General features: G+C 39.8%; 2 protein-coding genes across 3 annotated transcripts in view; both read left to right on the top strand.

Moving 5' to 3' along the window:
- The window catches only part of SLC12A4 (solute carrier family 12 member 4), a 1,264,335-nt gene that overhangs the window by 386,811 nt on the left and 863,241 nt on the right, over positions 1-14,283 (top strand). The window lies entirely within an intron of this gene.
- Positions 1-14,283, top strand: part of MMP2 (matrix metallopeptidase 2) — a 210,872-nt gene that overhangs the window by 97,443 nt on the left and 99,146 nt on the right. Inside the window, exon 10 of the mRNA XM_075188829.1 lies at positions 7,328-7,464. Within this exon, the coding sequence (XP_075044930.1) occupies positions 7,328-7,464 (137 nt within the window). The remainder of the gene's footprint in view (positions 1-7,327; positions 7,465-14,283) is intronic.

The following is a 14,283-nucleotide window of genomic DNA, read 5'->3' as shown; positions in this document are numbered from 1 at the left end:
CTGTGCTGTGCTGTGCTCAGTCCAGTGGTGCTGTGTCCTGTGCTCTGTCCTTCTGAGGTCAGTGGTGCTGCTGGGTCCTGTGCTGTGTCCTGTTCAGTCCAGTGGTGCTGTGTCCTGTGCTCTGTGCTTCTAAGGGCATAGTTATTTCCCCAATATTCCCCTGTGTTTAAAAAAAAATAAAAAAAAGTTATTTAAAAAAATACCAAAAACTAATTTAATTTTTTTTTAATTACCACAAAATTTGCACAACCAATCCTGCAGTATAAGCCCATTGGTACTGCAATATTACCAAGTTCACACATTCAGCAGTAAAAGTCCAGTGGTACTGCAATATTACAAAGTTCACACATTCTGCAGTATCAGTCCAGTGGTGCTGTGTCCTGTGCTCTGTCCTGCTGAGTTCAGTAGTGCTGCTGGGTCCTGTGCTGTGTCCTGTTCAGTCCAGTGGTGCTATGTCCTGTGCTCTGTGCTTCTAAGGGCATAGTTATTTCCCCATTATTCCCAAGTTTTGAAAAAATAAAAAAAAAGTTATAAAAAAAAAAAAAAAAGTAATTATAACCAAATTTGCAAAACCAATCCAGCAGTATAAGTCCATTGGTACTGCAATATTACCAAGTTCACACATTCTGCAGTATCTTGTGCTACATATAATGGAGACCAAAAATTTGGAGGATAAAGTAGGGAAAGATCAAGACCCACTTCCTCCTAATGCTGAAGCTGCTGCCACTAGTCATGACATAGACGATGAAATGCCATCAACGTCGTCTTCCAAGCCCGATGCCCAATTTCGTAGTACCGGGCATGTAAAATCCAAAAAGCCCAAGTTAAGAAAAAGTAGCAAAAAGAGAAACTTAAAATCATCTGAGGAGAAACGTAAAGTTGCCAATATGCCATTTACGACACGGAGTGGCAAGGAACGGCTTAGGCCCTGGCCCGTGTTCATGACTAGTGGTTCAGCTTCACCCACGGATCTTATCCCTCCTCCTCCTCCCCCCCTACAAAAAACTGAAGAGAGTTATGCTGTCAGCAACAAAACAGCAAACAACTCTGCCTTCTAAAGAGAAATTATCACAAATCCCCAAGGCGAGTCCAAGGGTGTTGGTGGTTGTCAAGCCTGACCTTCACATCACTGTACGGGAAGAGGTGGCTCGGGAGGAGCCTATTGATGATGTAGCTGGCGCTGTGGAGGAACTTGATGATGAAGATGGTGATGTGGTCATTGAAAATGAGGCACCAAGGGGGGGAAACAGCTGATGTCCATGGGATGAAAAATCCCATCCTCATGCCTGGTCAGAAGACCAAAAAATGCACCTCTTCGGTCTGGAGTTATTTTTATCCAAATCCAGAAAACCAATGTATGGCCATATGTAGCTTATGTAAAGCTCAAATAAGCAGGGGTAAGGATCTTGCCCACCTAGGAACATCCTCCCTTATACGTCACCTGAATAACCTTCATAGTTCAGTGGTTAGTTCAGGAACTGGGGCTAGGACCCTCATCGGTACAGGGACACCTAAATCCCGTGGTCCAGTTGGATACACACCAGCAACACCCTCCTCGTCAACTTCCTCCACAATCTCCATCAGATTCAGTCCTGCAGCCCAAGTCAGCAGCCAGACTGAGTCCTCCTCAATACGGGATTCATCCGAGGAATCCTGCAGCGGTACGCCTACTACTGCCACTGCTGCTGTTGCTGCTGTTAGTCGGTCATCTTCCCAGAGGGGAAGTCGTAAGACCGCTAAGTCTTTCACAAAACAATTGACCGTCCAACAGTCGTTTGCCATGACCACAAAAAATACGATAGTAGTCACCCTATTGCAAAGCGTAAAACTGCGGCTGTAACTGCAATGTTGGTGTTAGACGTGCGCCCGGTGTCCGCCATCAGTGGAGTGGGATTTAGAGGGTTGATGGAGGTATTGTGTCCCCGGTACCAAATCCCGTCGAGATTCCACTTCACTAGGCAGGCGATGCCAAAAATGTACAGAGAAGTACGATCAAGTGTCCGCAGTGCTCTAAAAAATGCGGTTGTACCCACTGTCCACTTAACCATGGACATGTGGACAAGTGGTTCTGGGCAAACGAAGGACTATATGACTGTGACAGCCCACTGGGTAGATGCATCCCCTTCCGCAGCAACAGCAACAGCTGCATCAGTAGCAGCATCTACAAAATGGCTGCTCGTGCAAAGGCAGGCAACATTGTGTATTACAGGCTTTAATAAGAGGCACAACGCTGACAACATATGAGAGAAACTGAGGGAAATTATCTCCCAGTGGCTTACCCCACTTAGACTCTTATGGGGATTTGTGGTGTCAGACAATGCCAGTAACATTGTGCGGGCATTAAATATGGGCAATTTCCAGCACGTCCCATGTTTTGCCCACACCATTAATTTGGTGGTGCAGCATTACCTCAAGAGTGACAGGGGTGTGCAGGAGATGCTTGCGGTGACGCGCAAAATTGCTGGACACTTTTGGCATTCAGCCAGTGCCTACCGCAGACTAGAGGCACATCAAAAAACCATGAACCTGCCCTGCCATCACCTCAAACAAGAGGTTGTGACGCGCTGGAACTTCACCCTCTATATGCTGCAGAGGATGGAGGAGCAGCAAAAGGCCATTCAGGCCTACACAGCTACCTACGACATAGGCAAAGGAGTGGGGATGCGCCTCAGTCAGGCGCAGTGGAGACTGATTTCCGTGTTGTGCAAGGTTCTGCAGCCATTTGAACTTGCCACACGAGAAGTCAGTTCCGACACTGCCAGCTTGAGTCAGGTCATGCCCCTGATCAGGCTGTTGCAGAAGCAGCTGGAGAAAGTGAGGGAGGAGCTGGTAAGCCATTGCGATTACACCAAGCATGTAGCTCTTGTGGATGTAGCCCTTCGTACGCTTTGCCAGGATCCGAGGGTGGTCACTCTTTTAAAGTCAGAGGAATACATTCTGGCCACCGTGCTCGATCCTCGGTTTAAAGCGTATGTTGTGTCTCTGTTTCCGGCGGACACAAGTCTACAGCGGTGCAAAGAACTGCTGGTCAGGAGATTGTCCTCTGAAGAGGACCGTGACATGCCAACAGCTCCACCCTCATTTTCTTCCACATCTATGGCTGCGAGGAAAAAGCTCAGTTTTCCTAAAAGAGGCGCTGGCGGGGATGCTGATAACATCTGGTCCGGACTGAAGGACCTGCAAACCATTGCAGACATGTCTACTCTCGCTGCATTGGATGCTGTCACAATAGAAACAATTGTGGATGATTACTTTGCTGACACCATCCAAGTAGACATGTCAGACAGTCCATATTGTTACTGGCAGGAAAAAAAGGCAGTTTGGAAGCCCCTGTACAAACTGGCTCTATTTTACCTGAGTTGTCCCCCCTCCAGTGTGTACTCGGAAAGAGTTTTTAGTGCAGCGGGGAACCTGGTCAGTGAGCGGCGAAGGAGGTTGCTTCCTCAAAATGTTGAAAAAATTATGTTTATAAAAATGAATAATCAATTCCTCAATGAAGTACAGCACTGCCCTCCAGATAGTACAGAGGGACCTGTGGTTGTGGAGTCCAGCGGGGACTAATTGATAATGTGTGAGGAGGAGGAAGTACACACTGTAGGGGGAGAGGAATCAGAGGTTGAAGATGAGGACGACATCTTGCCTCAGTAGAGCCTTTTTAGTCTGTACAGGGAGAGATGAATAGCTTTTTTGGTGTGGGGGCCCAAACAAACCAATCATTTCAGCCAAAGTTGTTTGGTAGGCCCTGTCGCTGAAATGATTGGTTTGTTAAAGTGTGCATGTCCTATTTCAACAACATAAGGGTGGGTGTGAGGGCCCAAGGACAATTCCATCTTGGAACTTTTTTTTTTGCATTATATGACCAATCAACAGTCGTTTGCCATGTTCAAAAAGTAAAACCAAATTTAAACAAATTCAAGAAATTAAACCAAAAGTAAAATGCCCTGTCATAATTTAAAACAAGAGGTATTGACGTGCTCTAAAACTACTGTATTGTTGTTTATATTTTATAAACACTATACTTGAAAGCTTGAGTCTTTCAATGAAAAAGTAACTCTCCATTGCACGAATATTTGCAACAGGGACAATTTTAGGGTTAAGAAAGTCAACTAATAACACTTAGACGCTGTCTGTCTTTATAAACACTACACTTGGAAGTTGGAGGAGGTATTGTGGCCCCGGCACCAAATTTACTACCGGGGCCACTCCACCGTGCAGTCCATATTTATGTGTTTTAGATATTAAACAACGGTGACAGTTGATGCCCAATTTTTTAATTATATTGTTGGCGCTGTAAAAAATTGTGTTCCGGGCACACCACACTACGCAGTCCATACCCTTTTTTGGTGGAATTCTTACCCGTGGAGGGTTTTTTAATTATATTGTGGCCTCGGTACCAAATTGTGTACCGGGGCCACCACACTACGCAGTCAAGAAAGATAGATGCGTATCATAGATAAAGTACATTCAGTGTTGTGGGGCAAATTGAAAAATATTCAAAATGCACTGACATTATCAAAAACAAGAGGTTTTCACACGCTGAAACTCCAACATGTATATGATGGAGAGGATGGAGGAGCAGCCGTATGTGCAGTGTAATGCAGACCTGTTGAAGGTTTTTTATATATTTTATTGTGGTGCCCAGTGCCCACTACTCTACGCAGTCCAGATACTATTTTTGGGTGTAATTCAGACCTGTTGAAGGTTTTCTATATATTTTTTATTGTGGTGCCCAGTGCCCACTACTCTACGCAGTCCAGATACTATTTTTGGGTGTAATTCAGACCTGTTGCAGGTTTTCTATATATTATATTGTGGTGGCCAGTGGCCAGTCATCTACACAGTCCAGATACTATTTTTGGGTGTAATGCAGACCTGTTGAAGGTTTTCTATATATTTTTTATTGTGGCGCCCAGTGCCCACTACTCTACGCAGTCCAGATACTATTTTTGGGTGTAATTCAGACCTGTTGAAGGTTTTCTATATATTTTTTATTGTGGTGCCCAGTGCCCACTACTCTACGCAGTCCAGATACTATTTTTGGGTGTAATTCAGACCTGTTGAAGGTTTTCTATATATTATATTGTGGTGGCCAGTGGCCAGTCCTCTACGCAGTCCAGATACTATTTTTGGGTGTAATGCAGACCTGTTGAAGGTTTTCTATATATTATATTGTGGTGGCCAGTGGCCAGTCCTCTACGCAGTCCAGATACTATTTTTGGGTGTAATTCAGACCTGTTGAAGGTTTTCTATATATTATATTGTGGTGGCCAGTGCCCACTACTCTACGCAGTCCAGATACTATTTTTGGGTGTAATTCAGACCAGTTGATGGGTTTTTAATTATATTGTGGGGAACACTCCTCTACGCAGTCCAGAAAGATACCTCGTTGCAACGTTTTGTACTAAAAAAAAAAAATATTGTGAGGTGTTAGGTGTTCAGAATAGCTTTTAAATTAGTGGAAGTTATTGTTATTGAATGTTATTGAGGTTAATAATAGCGTAGGAGTGAAAATAAGCCCAAAAACTTGATTTTTACACTTTTTAGTTTTTTTTCAAAAAAAATCCGAATCCAAACCTTAAATCCGAACCAAAACCTTTCGGCTGGTGTTTTGCGAAACAAATCCGAACCCAAAACATCGAGAAAATCCGGATCCAAAACACAAAACACGAGACCTCAAAAGTCGCCGGTGCACATCCCTAGTATTTATATACAAATAATGTATTCAGCATATAAAAAATACACACTCACAATGTATATAAAGTTTAAAAGCTTATCTGAAATCCTGGGATAAAGGGAATACTGCTTAACAGTGTAGATCTCTGGATATTTCATGAGGTAAACACCAATGGGCTCCACACAGAAGTTCTCAAAGGGATCACTCTCAAAGATCAGGAAGACAGTATAGCCTCAAATGTACCAGTAGTGGGTGATAGTGAACAGCCTCAACGTGTTTTGTTCAGTTTGAACTTCATCAGGAGTGACATATATATGTATATATATATATATATATATATATATATATATATGTATATATATTAATATATGTATATATATATGTATATATATATTTATATATGTATGTATATATTTATATATGTATGTATGTATATATATATATGTATGTATATATATATATATATATATATATACATATAGTCCTTTTGATAAAGTCTAACAGACGAAACGCGTCAAGGATCTTTTCTGAGGTGCACTCGTTTTTCGGATTCACCAGCTGAGGACGCATTGTCACTTGCCTGAAAAGGGCTGAGGAATCTTATCCCCTGTCGGTATATTGATGTCAAGGAGCCAGGATTACCGGTGTTTGGCGAGATCATAACTGGACTGTGGATGATTCTAGTGCACAGATAAGCTTGAATTGATTTTATATAATTCTGGAATACCCTAATCTGCATAAAAAGGATCTGAAGTTCGCAGAGGGATACTGTCTCAGATAAGCGAAATTTTATTATTTATCTGGTACGAGGATAATTTGATAATCAATCTGATCACTGCTCCAACTTGGCAATATCACACTATGTTTTGGCGCTTCTTTTTCTCGTTTGTTTATATATATATATATATATATATATATATATATATATATATATATATATATAAATATATATGTATGTATATATATATGTATGTATATATATATATGTATGTATACATATATATATATATATATATATATATATATATATATATATGTATGTATATATATATATATATATATATATGTATGTATATATATATATATAAATATATATATATATGTATACACACACACATATATTTTAACCTTGCCCCTGACCTTCTAAAATCCATTATTAGCACCAGTGTGCTAAACAACCTGTATTAGTTCCCAGTAAAATAGGGGGACAGTGATCATGGGGTCTCCGTGCTATAGTGAAAAACCGGAACCAGTCTAAACAGACCGGGCTGATCTCGCTGTAGAACACACTCTCACAAATGATTCTATTTCAACAAGTGTTCTCATGCTTATTTAAAAACCAAGTCAGGCACGGCTTTTAGATGCCAAATATAATGGTTTGCATTATCACCTTATTATCAATTGGAATATCTTAAACAAAATACTTAAGTGGATATCTCCATTACCTGTAGACTTCAAGTCTATGTCTTTTCCAATTAATACATAAGTATTTATATGTGCTCATCCACTACAAAAAAAACTATACCTTTTTAGATAATGAAAATATAAACTACAAAGTTTATTTGTGTAATTGTACTTGAAATGTGCATTTAGTTCAATTACTTATGCGTTGCGAGATAATAATCGTATTTCCTCATATATCTCTTTTTAAAGTTTTATATGGCGATCAGTGAACCGAAGAAGTAGGCCATCAGGCCCTCTGCTTTTTGCTACTTTCTGGCCAGAATTACCTGAGAAAATCGATGCTGTGTATGAAGAACCTCAGGAGGAGAAAACGGTTTTCTTTGCAGGTAACAAAAACCAATAAACCTTAGCAAATATGATTTCTAAGTTTTGAATTAGTGCTTCCTAAAGAAAAATTAATTTTCCATACGTATTTCATATGGACTGCTGACATTTCATATAGAATGGATGAGCAGTTTTTGTGGTTTCTGTATTTTTGTGAGAAACCACAGTGACTGCACCAAAAATGTTGTCTGCCCAAAAAGAAGTAGCTCCATTGACTTTCTTTTATAACGTTTTGATTAGTTTATAGACTGGTATCCTGTTCAGGCTTCTGTTTAAGCTACTTTTTAATTGGTGATAGAAGAAAAAATACTAGAGTGCTCATAGTAGAAACATTAATAGAGCCATTAGAATCAGCAACAAAATATATATCTGTTAAATACATCTTTATATAAAGTTCATGTATTCAACTTGTATGCTTCATAAAATCTGCATGAAAAACTTGAATGTGCCTTATATGTTCAGAAACCGTCTACAGACTGTTTAGGCTTAATTTTATAAGTTCTTAAATAATTACTCATATTAGTTTATTACATCCACTAAGTTCCATAACATTTTCTTTTTTACTGAAGCTTATATATGGTATTAATATTAAATGCAAGAAACAAATGTAACAATGTTTTAAGTAAAAGGTCATGTCTAACACGTGAGAAATTATATTGGTACTTAATGTATGGTTTAGGACCTAAAATATGGCTCGATGCACTAATAAGGGAAATTGCTAAATGTTTGTAACAAAGTGGTGCCATGTGTAATATTTTGTTATTACATATAATCCCATTTTAAATGTGTTGAATTATATAAACATTTCTGTTAACCAATGTTCCCCCTCCAACCTGATGAAACTCATGCAATATCACAAAGAAGATTGGGTAAAAATTGCAAGGCTTGTAGAGCCATCAATAGCCTTACAGCTGTAACTGCAGTTAAAGCTGTTTTTTTTTATCAAATATTAACAGTGTGTATGTGTGTGAATATGTATGTAGTCAATTTTTGTTTGTTTTTATGTTTAACTAATTAAGAAAAGACTTAAATATAGTATTTTATGTTTATCAGTGGTAAATATTCAAATGTGTTAATTTTGATACCATGAAGTAAATTCCAGTGTGTAGATAGATACTGAGACACTGACAGCCGGCAGTTGACAGACCCAATGTTTTCTTTCTTGAATAAAGGTGCTTTATTGTACACTTCACCAATAATCCACAGCACACTCTTGCCAGGCCTATGTTTAGCTCTCGCTAGACATAGACCTCCTGCCTAGTCTCCGGCCAACTAGATCTGCCAAGTGACAAGTTCTGCTAATGCTAGCAAAATGCCATGTGTTTGCATGCCACCAACTTTCTAAACTGGACCGTTGGCACAAAGAGTTGTCAATTGAGCACAAAGTGAAATAAACCTGTAAACTGTTTAAATATTATTAAAGTTATTTTATCGTTTACCAATAATCATTGTCTATGCGATTTGTGAGGTTCCAACTCACAAAGCGATTTATTAGCAAAAGCAAAAGAATAACAATTAAATAAATAAGTACAGCTGATACATACACCGCACTGTGCTGGATCCAGCTTACAAGTCATTCAATCCTGAAGTCTGTGGTCAAAGAGACTGTAAGCTGATTCCAGAGAGCAATAATATATACATTTGGTGTTACAGTAAATACAATACAGATGACTTGGCATGTTTCCATAGGTTCAGGCTCCAGGACAGTCCAGTATAGTTTAGTTCATAGGTCAGTTCAAACAACACCCTCCAAGGGTGGGGGTCAGCTCTGCAATCAGATACATACTAATCTTCCCGCCGAAAGCTAGTTCAAACTGGTCTATTGACATTATACACACAATACCATTTTGATCACTAATTCTCTATATTCCATAAGTAGCATACAGAGGTGCGATCTTATAACTGATGGAACCGGATCACTAAGGATAAATAGGGAATTAGAATGACACCAAACATGGAACGTTTCCTGTAACCTGAACCGAAGATCTCACTAAAGTGCATATAACATTATAATATTTAACTATAAACTCAATAACATCTGTTTATAAATGACTGTGGGTTGGAGCTATTATAAAATTAACTATGTACAAGTGAATGTGTAAGTGTAAGTGTATGCATGCGTTATTTATGTGTGATTGCGTCATAACACATGGTAAAACAATATTAATCAATATACTTTCTTTCATCCAATTATACGACTTTGACAGATCCACCCTTTGATAGTGCACAAAACTATTACCTTAAAGATTTTATTGTAGGATCTCAGTAGAACGTTTCATTGTTCTGTAATTTATGTCTCCCTTTGCGTATGACCACACTGTCTGTAGATCTCAGTCAGGTTACCATAAAAGAGAGTCACAATCCTAGAAACAATTTTCTTTTACTATGGAACATATACCGCTGGAGCTCGGAGATAACCTTTTGTATGCTCTTCAAGGGTGCAAAAGAACATGTATCAACAATATAGAATATTCTATTACAGTTCTTCATGCCTAACATGTTCATCTGTCCAAAGCATGTCTTTTAGCTTAGACAACATTTAAATAATGCATGTTCACTGTCACGAGCCGCAGCTGTATGCCACATCCTGGTGTGAACTAGCAGCCGGGCATGTGCTTTAGGTTCTATGCTCTGTTATTTTCCTTGTGGCATAGATTTAAAAGGATGTAGGGACAGCTTCCAACACCAGGGGGAGCTCTCTTATGATTTAAACTGGTTCACTTATATTTTTATACATGCTTCCTGGTTTTGTTATTACTTATGCTGGTTCTAGCTTGTGATTAATTAGCTGCCTCCTGAGGCTGATTGTCAGCCCTATCCTCCTCTGTCCTGATTGGCTCTTAGTGCTATTTAAGTGAGATCAGAGCCTCACTGCCGGTTATAGCGTCCTCTTCACAGTTCTGCTGCCTGCTTGTTCTCTCTCTGTTTGGTGTTAAAACCTGTGACTGACTACCCGTGTATGACCATCGCTTGTTCCTGGACCTTGAACCTACTCTTCTGACCCTGACCATTTGCCTGGAAACCGGATTCTGCTCCTCCGCCAGTGCCCCTGACCTTTCGCTTGTCCCTGGATTCTGTACCTGTGCTTGTGACCTCTGACCTTGGTTTACTCTGCCTGAACCCCACGCTGCTGTCCGCCAATCACTCCACTCCTGGGTTCTCCTTAGCTGGTATACGATTCTCGACCCTCTGTCAGCCTGCGGCCAAGTCTTTCCCCACCATATGGGGCTCCAGCGAACACCAGGCTTTCAGAGTAGGCTCCGAGTTTTATTGTGCTGGCTAGGGAGTTCCTAACAGTTCACCAATAACATCATCCTATGTTTATCAACAATGTCATTTACGATCTCCTTCAACCTGAGTTAGTATATACACTCTAATAATATCAACAGTTCTTTTCATCAACACTTGTGGGGCAGACTATTGTCTGTTCGTTCTTCCCAGTCTCCCAATACTCAAGTTTCTTTGTACGTGAAACAGTGATTGGCCTGCCGAATATTGGGAGACTCCAAACTAAGGGACCTAGCTGCATTACTGTTCCCCCTACTGACCTCCCACCCCATAATGCAGGTACCTCAGGAATATTTAGTGGAAAGAGAACTAGTCCTACTTGATATAATCTCTGAGGCACATGAGAGCACACCCAGCACTCAGTTTGGACTACAACCTTACCCACCCAAGAATGATAATCATTCTCAAGGATGCCTGCTCAAGTCCGAATATTACTGGACTGACATCGCTGGATGCACCTCTCTTCAAGTATGGGGTCAAAGTACTTACGGACGCATTACTCTTCAGACAATAGCCCCTCATATTGTCTCTGAGCTCCAAGGTTAGCAAATTTTCCTTTACCCCTGAATTGAATAGAGTAATTGGCTGGACCGATTGTGCTAACAACTTCTCCTTCATCCCCAACTCCTCAATATCACTACCCGAATCAGCCTCTGTCACTTGTTCACAATTGAAAGAATTGACTGTCCTGAAAAGAAAATGAGATGAGAGAAACACTGGACAGGGAAAAACAGGAAAAACTGCTACTTCATGCTGGACAACAGTCTTTGCAAAATCCTTGGCTCAGGAGTTGTTAACTGCAATCGGGGTCTCCTGGAATAGATTCACGAGTGTAATTGGAACCTTCTCCGGGTGTTGACTCCTCTGCAGTGGATGGAATGGGTACCAGTGTCTCTCTGCTACCCATAAGGACGTGATGCTGGTTGTCAACGCTTGGTACCTGTCTGTCAAACAACCTGAGCGTAGGAAATTACAGTCCACAGCATTCTCTCCCAGTCCAACATCATAACAGTTAGCGTAACACCTCAGAAGACAGTGTTTCGAACGTTCTTTGTTGCTGTCTCATTATTTGCTTTTCCTTTCAAGATCTAGAACAGTCTCTCCATTACATACTCATCGCAAGAAAAGTCAAAAACATTTCAAAATATGACAGGTTAAGAGGCAGTTTAAGAGTGATTTTGATAGGGAGGACTAGTGGCTGAAGGTACCAGCCACTCCAATCAAGTTTCAACCCTTATTCTATTCAATTCGTTCTAGCTAGTACCGTTTCTCTATTTTCCCACTGGTTTGTGGCTGATCAAAAGTATGTAACTTACTATCACTGCTCATACATTATAAAGTTATTACAAATAAAATTAATACCCCTATCACTTTATATAACTCTAGGGATACCACATCTACTAACAGAAACCCTGAGTATGACATAACAATATTTCAGAAACATTTCAATAAACCTTTACCCAGATATATTTCATCAGTGCACCAGTACATACTTGAGAATCCTGCAAGGTGGCAATTGGATGAAGTGGATTTGTTTTACTTGAAGAAAGTCCATCTGTAGGAAGGATATGGGGTGGCTCTATTGATATTGTCTTCCTGACATTTTCTCTCAATCATGTAAGACATGGCATTGCCTTCCTACCAGCTTGAGAAGAAACGTCTGATGTATACCAGTATGCTCTTACCCGCTTGCACATACCTTCTTTACCCAGCTGAGTCAGACCAGGTGCTGCTTCAGCTAGGCCTGGAAGAAACACTTCGAGAGCCACAGGCCTACCTTGTCCATCTCTCCAGGGTCCAGCAGGCTCCTGACCACATCCCTTCACCTTCCAGGCTGTTTATTCCTCAGGTAACACAAATCTCATATATTAACTAATTTGTGTGTGTACAATTTAAAACAATACAAAGAAAAACAAAACAAAACATTGATTTGTCAGTTGTCACGTAAAACCCTGCCCATTCGACAGCTATGTCCGCCCTGTTGTGAAAGTCATGTACAGTCATGTGTGTAAGTGTAAACTTAAATAACAGCTACTCCAGTTGGTAACTGTGTCACTGTCACAAGTCATCCATGTAATGTGAGTGTCTACTTATTATTATATTAATATTATATGTACTGCCATTGTCATAAAATTTCTTCAGTCGCCTCAACGTTGCCCCCTATACTAGAAAAATACTGACCAATGTATATCAATTGATTTACCCACTGACAATTCACATGCCATTTTCAATCCCACACGTTCAGCTACTTGGCTAAGTGAGGAGGACAAAGGGGTCCATTTCTATAACACTTTTGTCAACTATAACAATATCCAGTACATGTCTGTCTAACGGTGAAAAAGATAAAACATGAAAATTTTACATCTTGTAGGGTTTCACTTATGTCAAGTCCTGTGGAAAAACTCTTACTCCAATGTTCTACACAGAGATGCATATCTGTATGTCTACCTAATCAGCGAGTCTCCTGTCTCCTTCCAACCTTTGTGCATATAGAGGCACACTTTGCACAGCAGACAAAGGCAGATACCACATGCAATCTATAAAACATGAATCATATTTCCACAACAAAACTACTGCTTAAAATCAGCAACTTCTATACACGTAAAAACAAACCCCTAGCTACTTCCATGACTATGTCAATGTAGTGTGTGTACCCCTGATTCTGTTCAATGTCACAAATGTCTTAGCCCCATGAGTGAGACCATGTCTATGTGTTTTTGTATCTCTTTATAAGAAAAGAATGAGATACTGACGGAGATGTAAAGAATGAGAAATAGGAGAGCAAAGAATAATAACAACAAATGGATTTGCAGGCAAACAGAAAAGCAGAAAAGCAGAGAAGGAGATTTTACAGCAAAATGATAGCTGGATTGGACACTATGGGCAAATGGTTCTACTATTCCACTAGTCCCCTTAGCTATTCACTAAACTATGACACCTTCCCATTATTATCAAGTTTAACAGGGAGTTACGTCACCCATCCAATCCAGTGTCGTCCATCGTTAGCTCATATGGAACTTGGTATCTTATGAACACAATAACTATATACCTTGCGATAGACTTCATGACTATAATAGAGTAGTGCAAAATTAACCCTTTGTGACACATACTCTGTATCCCCATGTGTGTTCCTGGAATACATGAAATAACATTATAGAAGAGTATGTACACACTTCATTTTAAATAATGAATCTCAGCCAAATATGTTATCATAGGCCACTGTACCTAGAAGAAAGTGGGTTACAATGACCTATTGTTAATTTGTCTTTCAAGAGAAATTTTGTACTTCTCTAGCAATCCCCTTAATTACTAAGTGTATATATTTCTTTGTGTGTCCTTATCTACAGAAAAGAGGAACAAAATATAGTTAGTTTCTAATAACAAAGAAATCAAACATTTTCATTCCTTATCATCGACCAGGGACAGAAAAGTAAACACAAGACAATAGAAAACAACAAACAAAAACAAAAACAAAGCAAACAATAAAAAGAACAAAAAAAACCTCGGTCTGCTTTCATTCCTTGGTGACCAGG

Source organism: Mixophyes fleayi, chromosome 10 (genome assembly GCF_038048845.1).
Source record: "Mixophyes fleayi isolate aMixFle1 chromosome 10, aMixFle1.hap1, whole genome shotgun sequence".
NCBI classification, from domain to species: domain Eukaryota; kingdom Metazoa; phylum Chordata; class Amphibia; order Anura; family Limnodynastidae; genus Mixophyes; species Mixophyes fleayi.
Note: the sequence above shows the minus strand (reverse complement) of the source record. Positions and strands in the feature narration are given on the sequence as shown.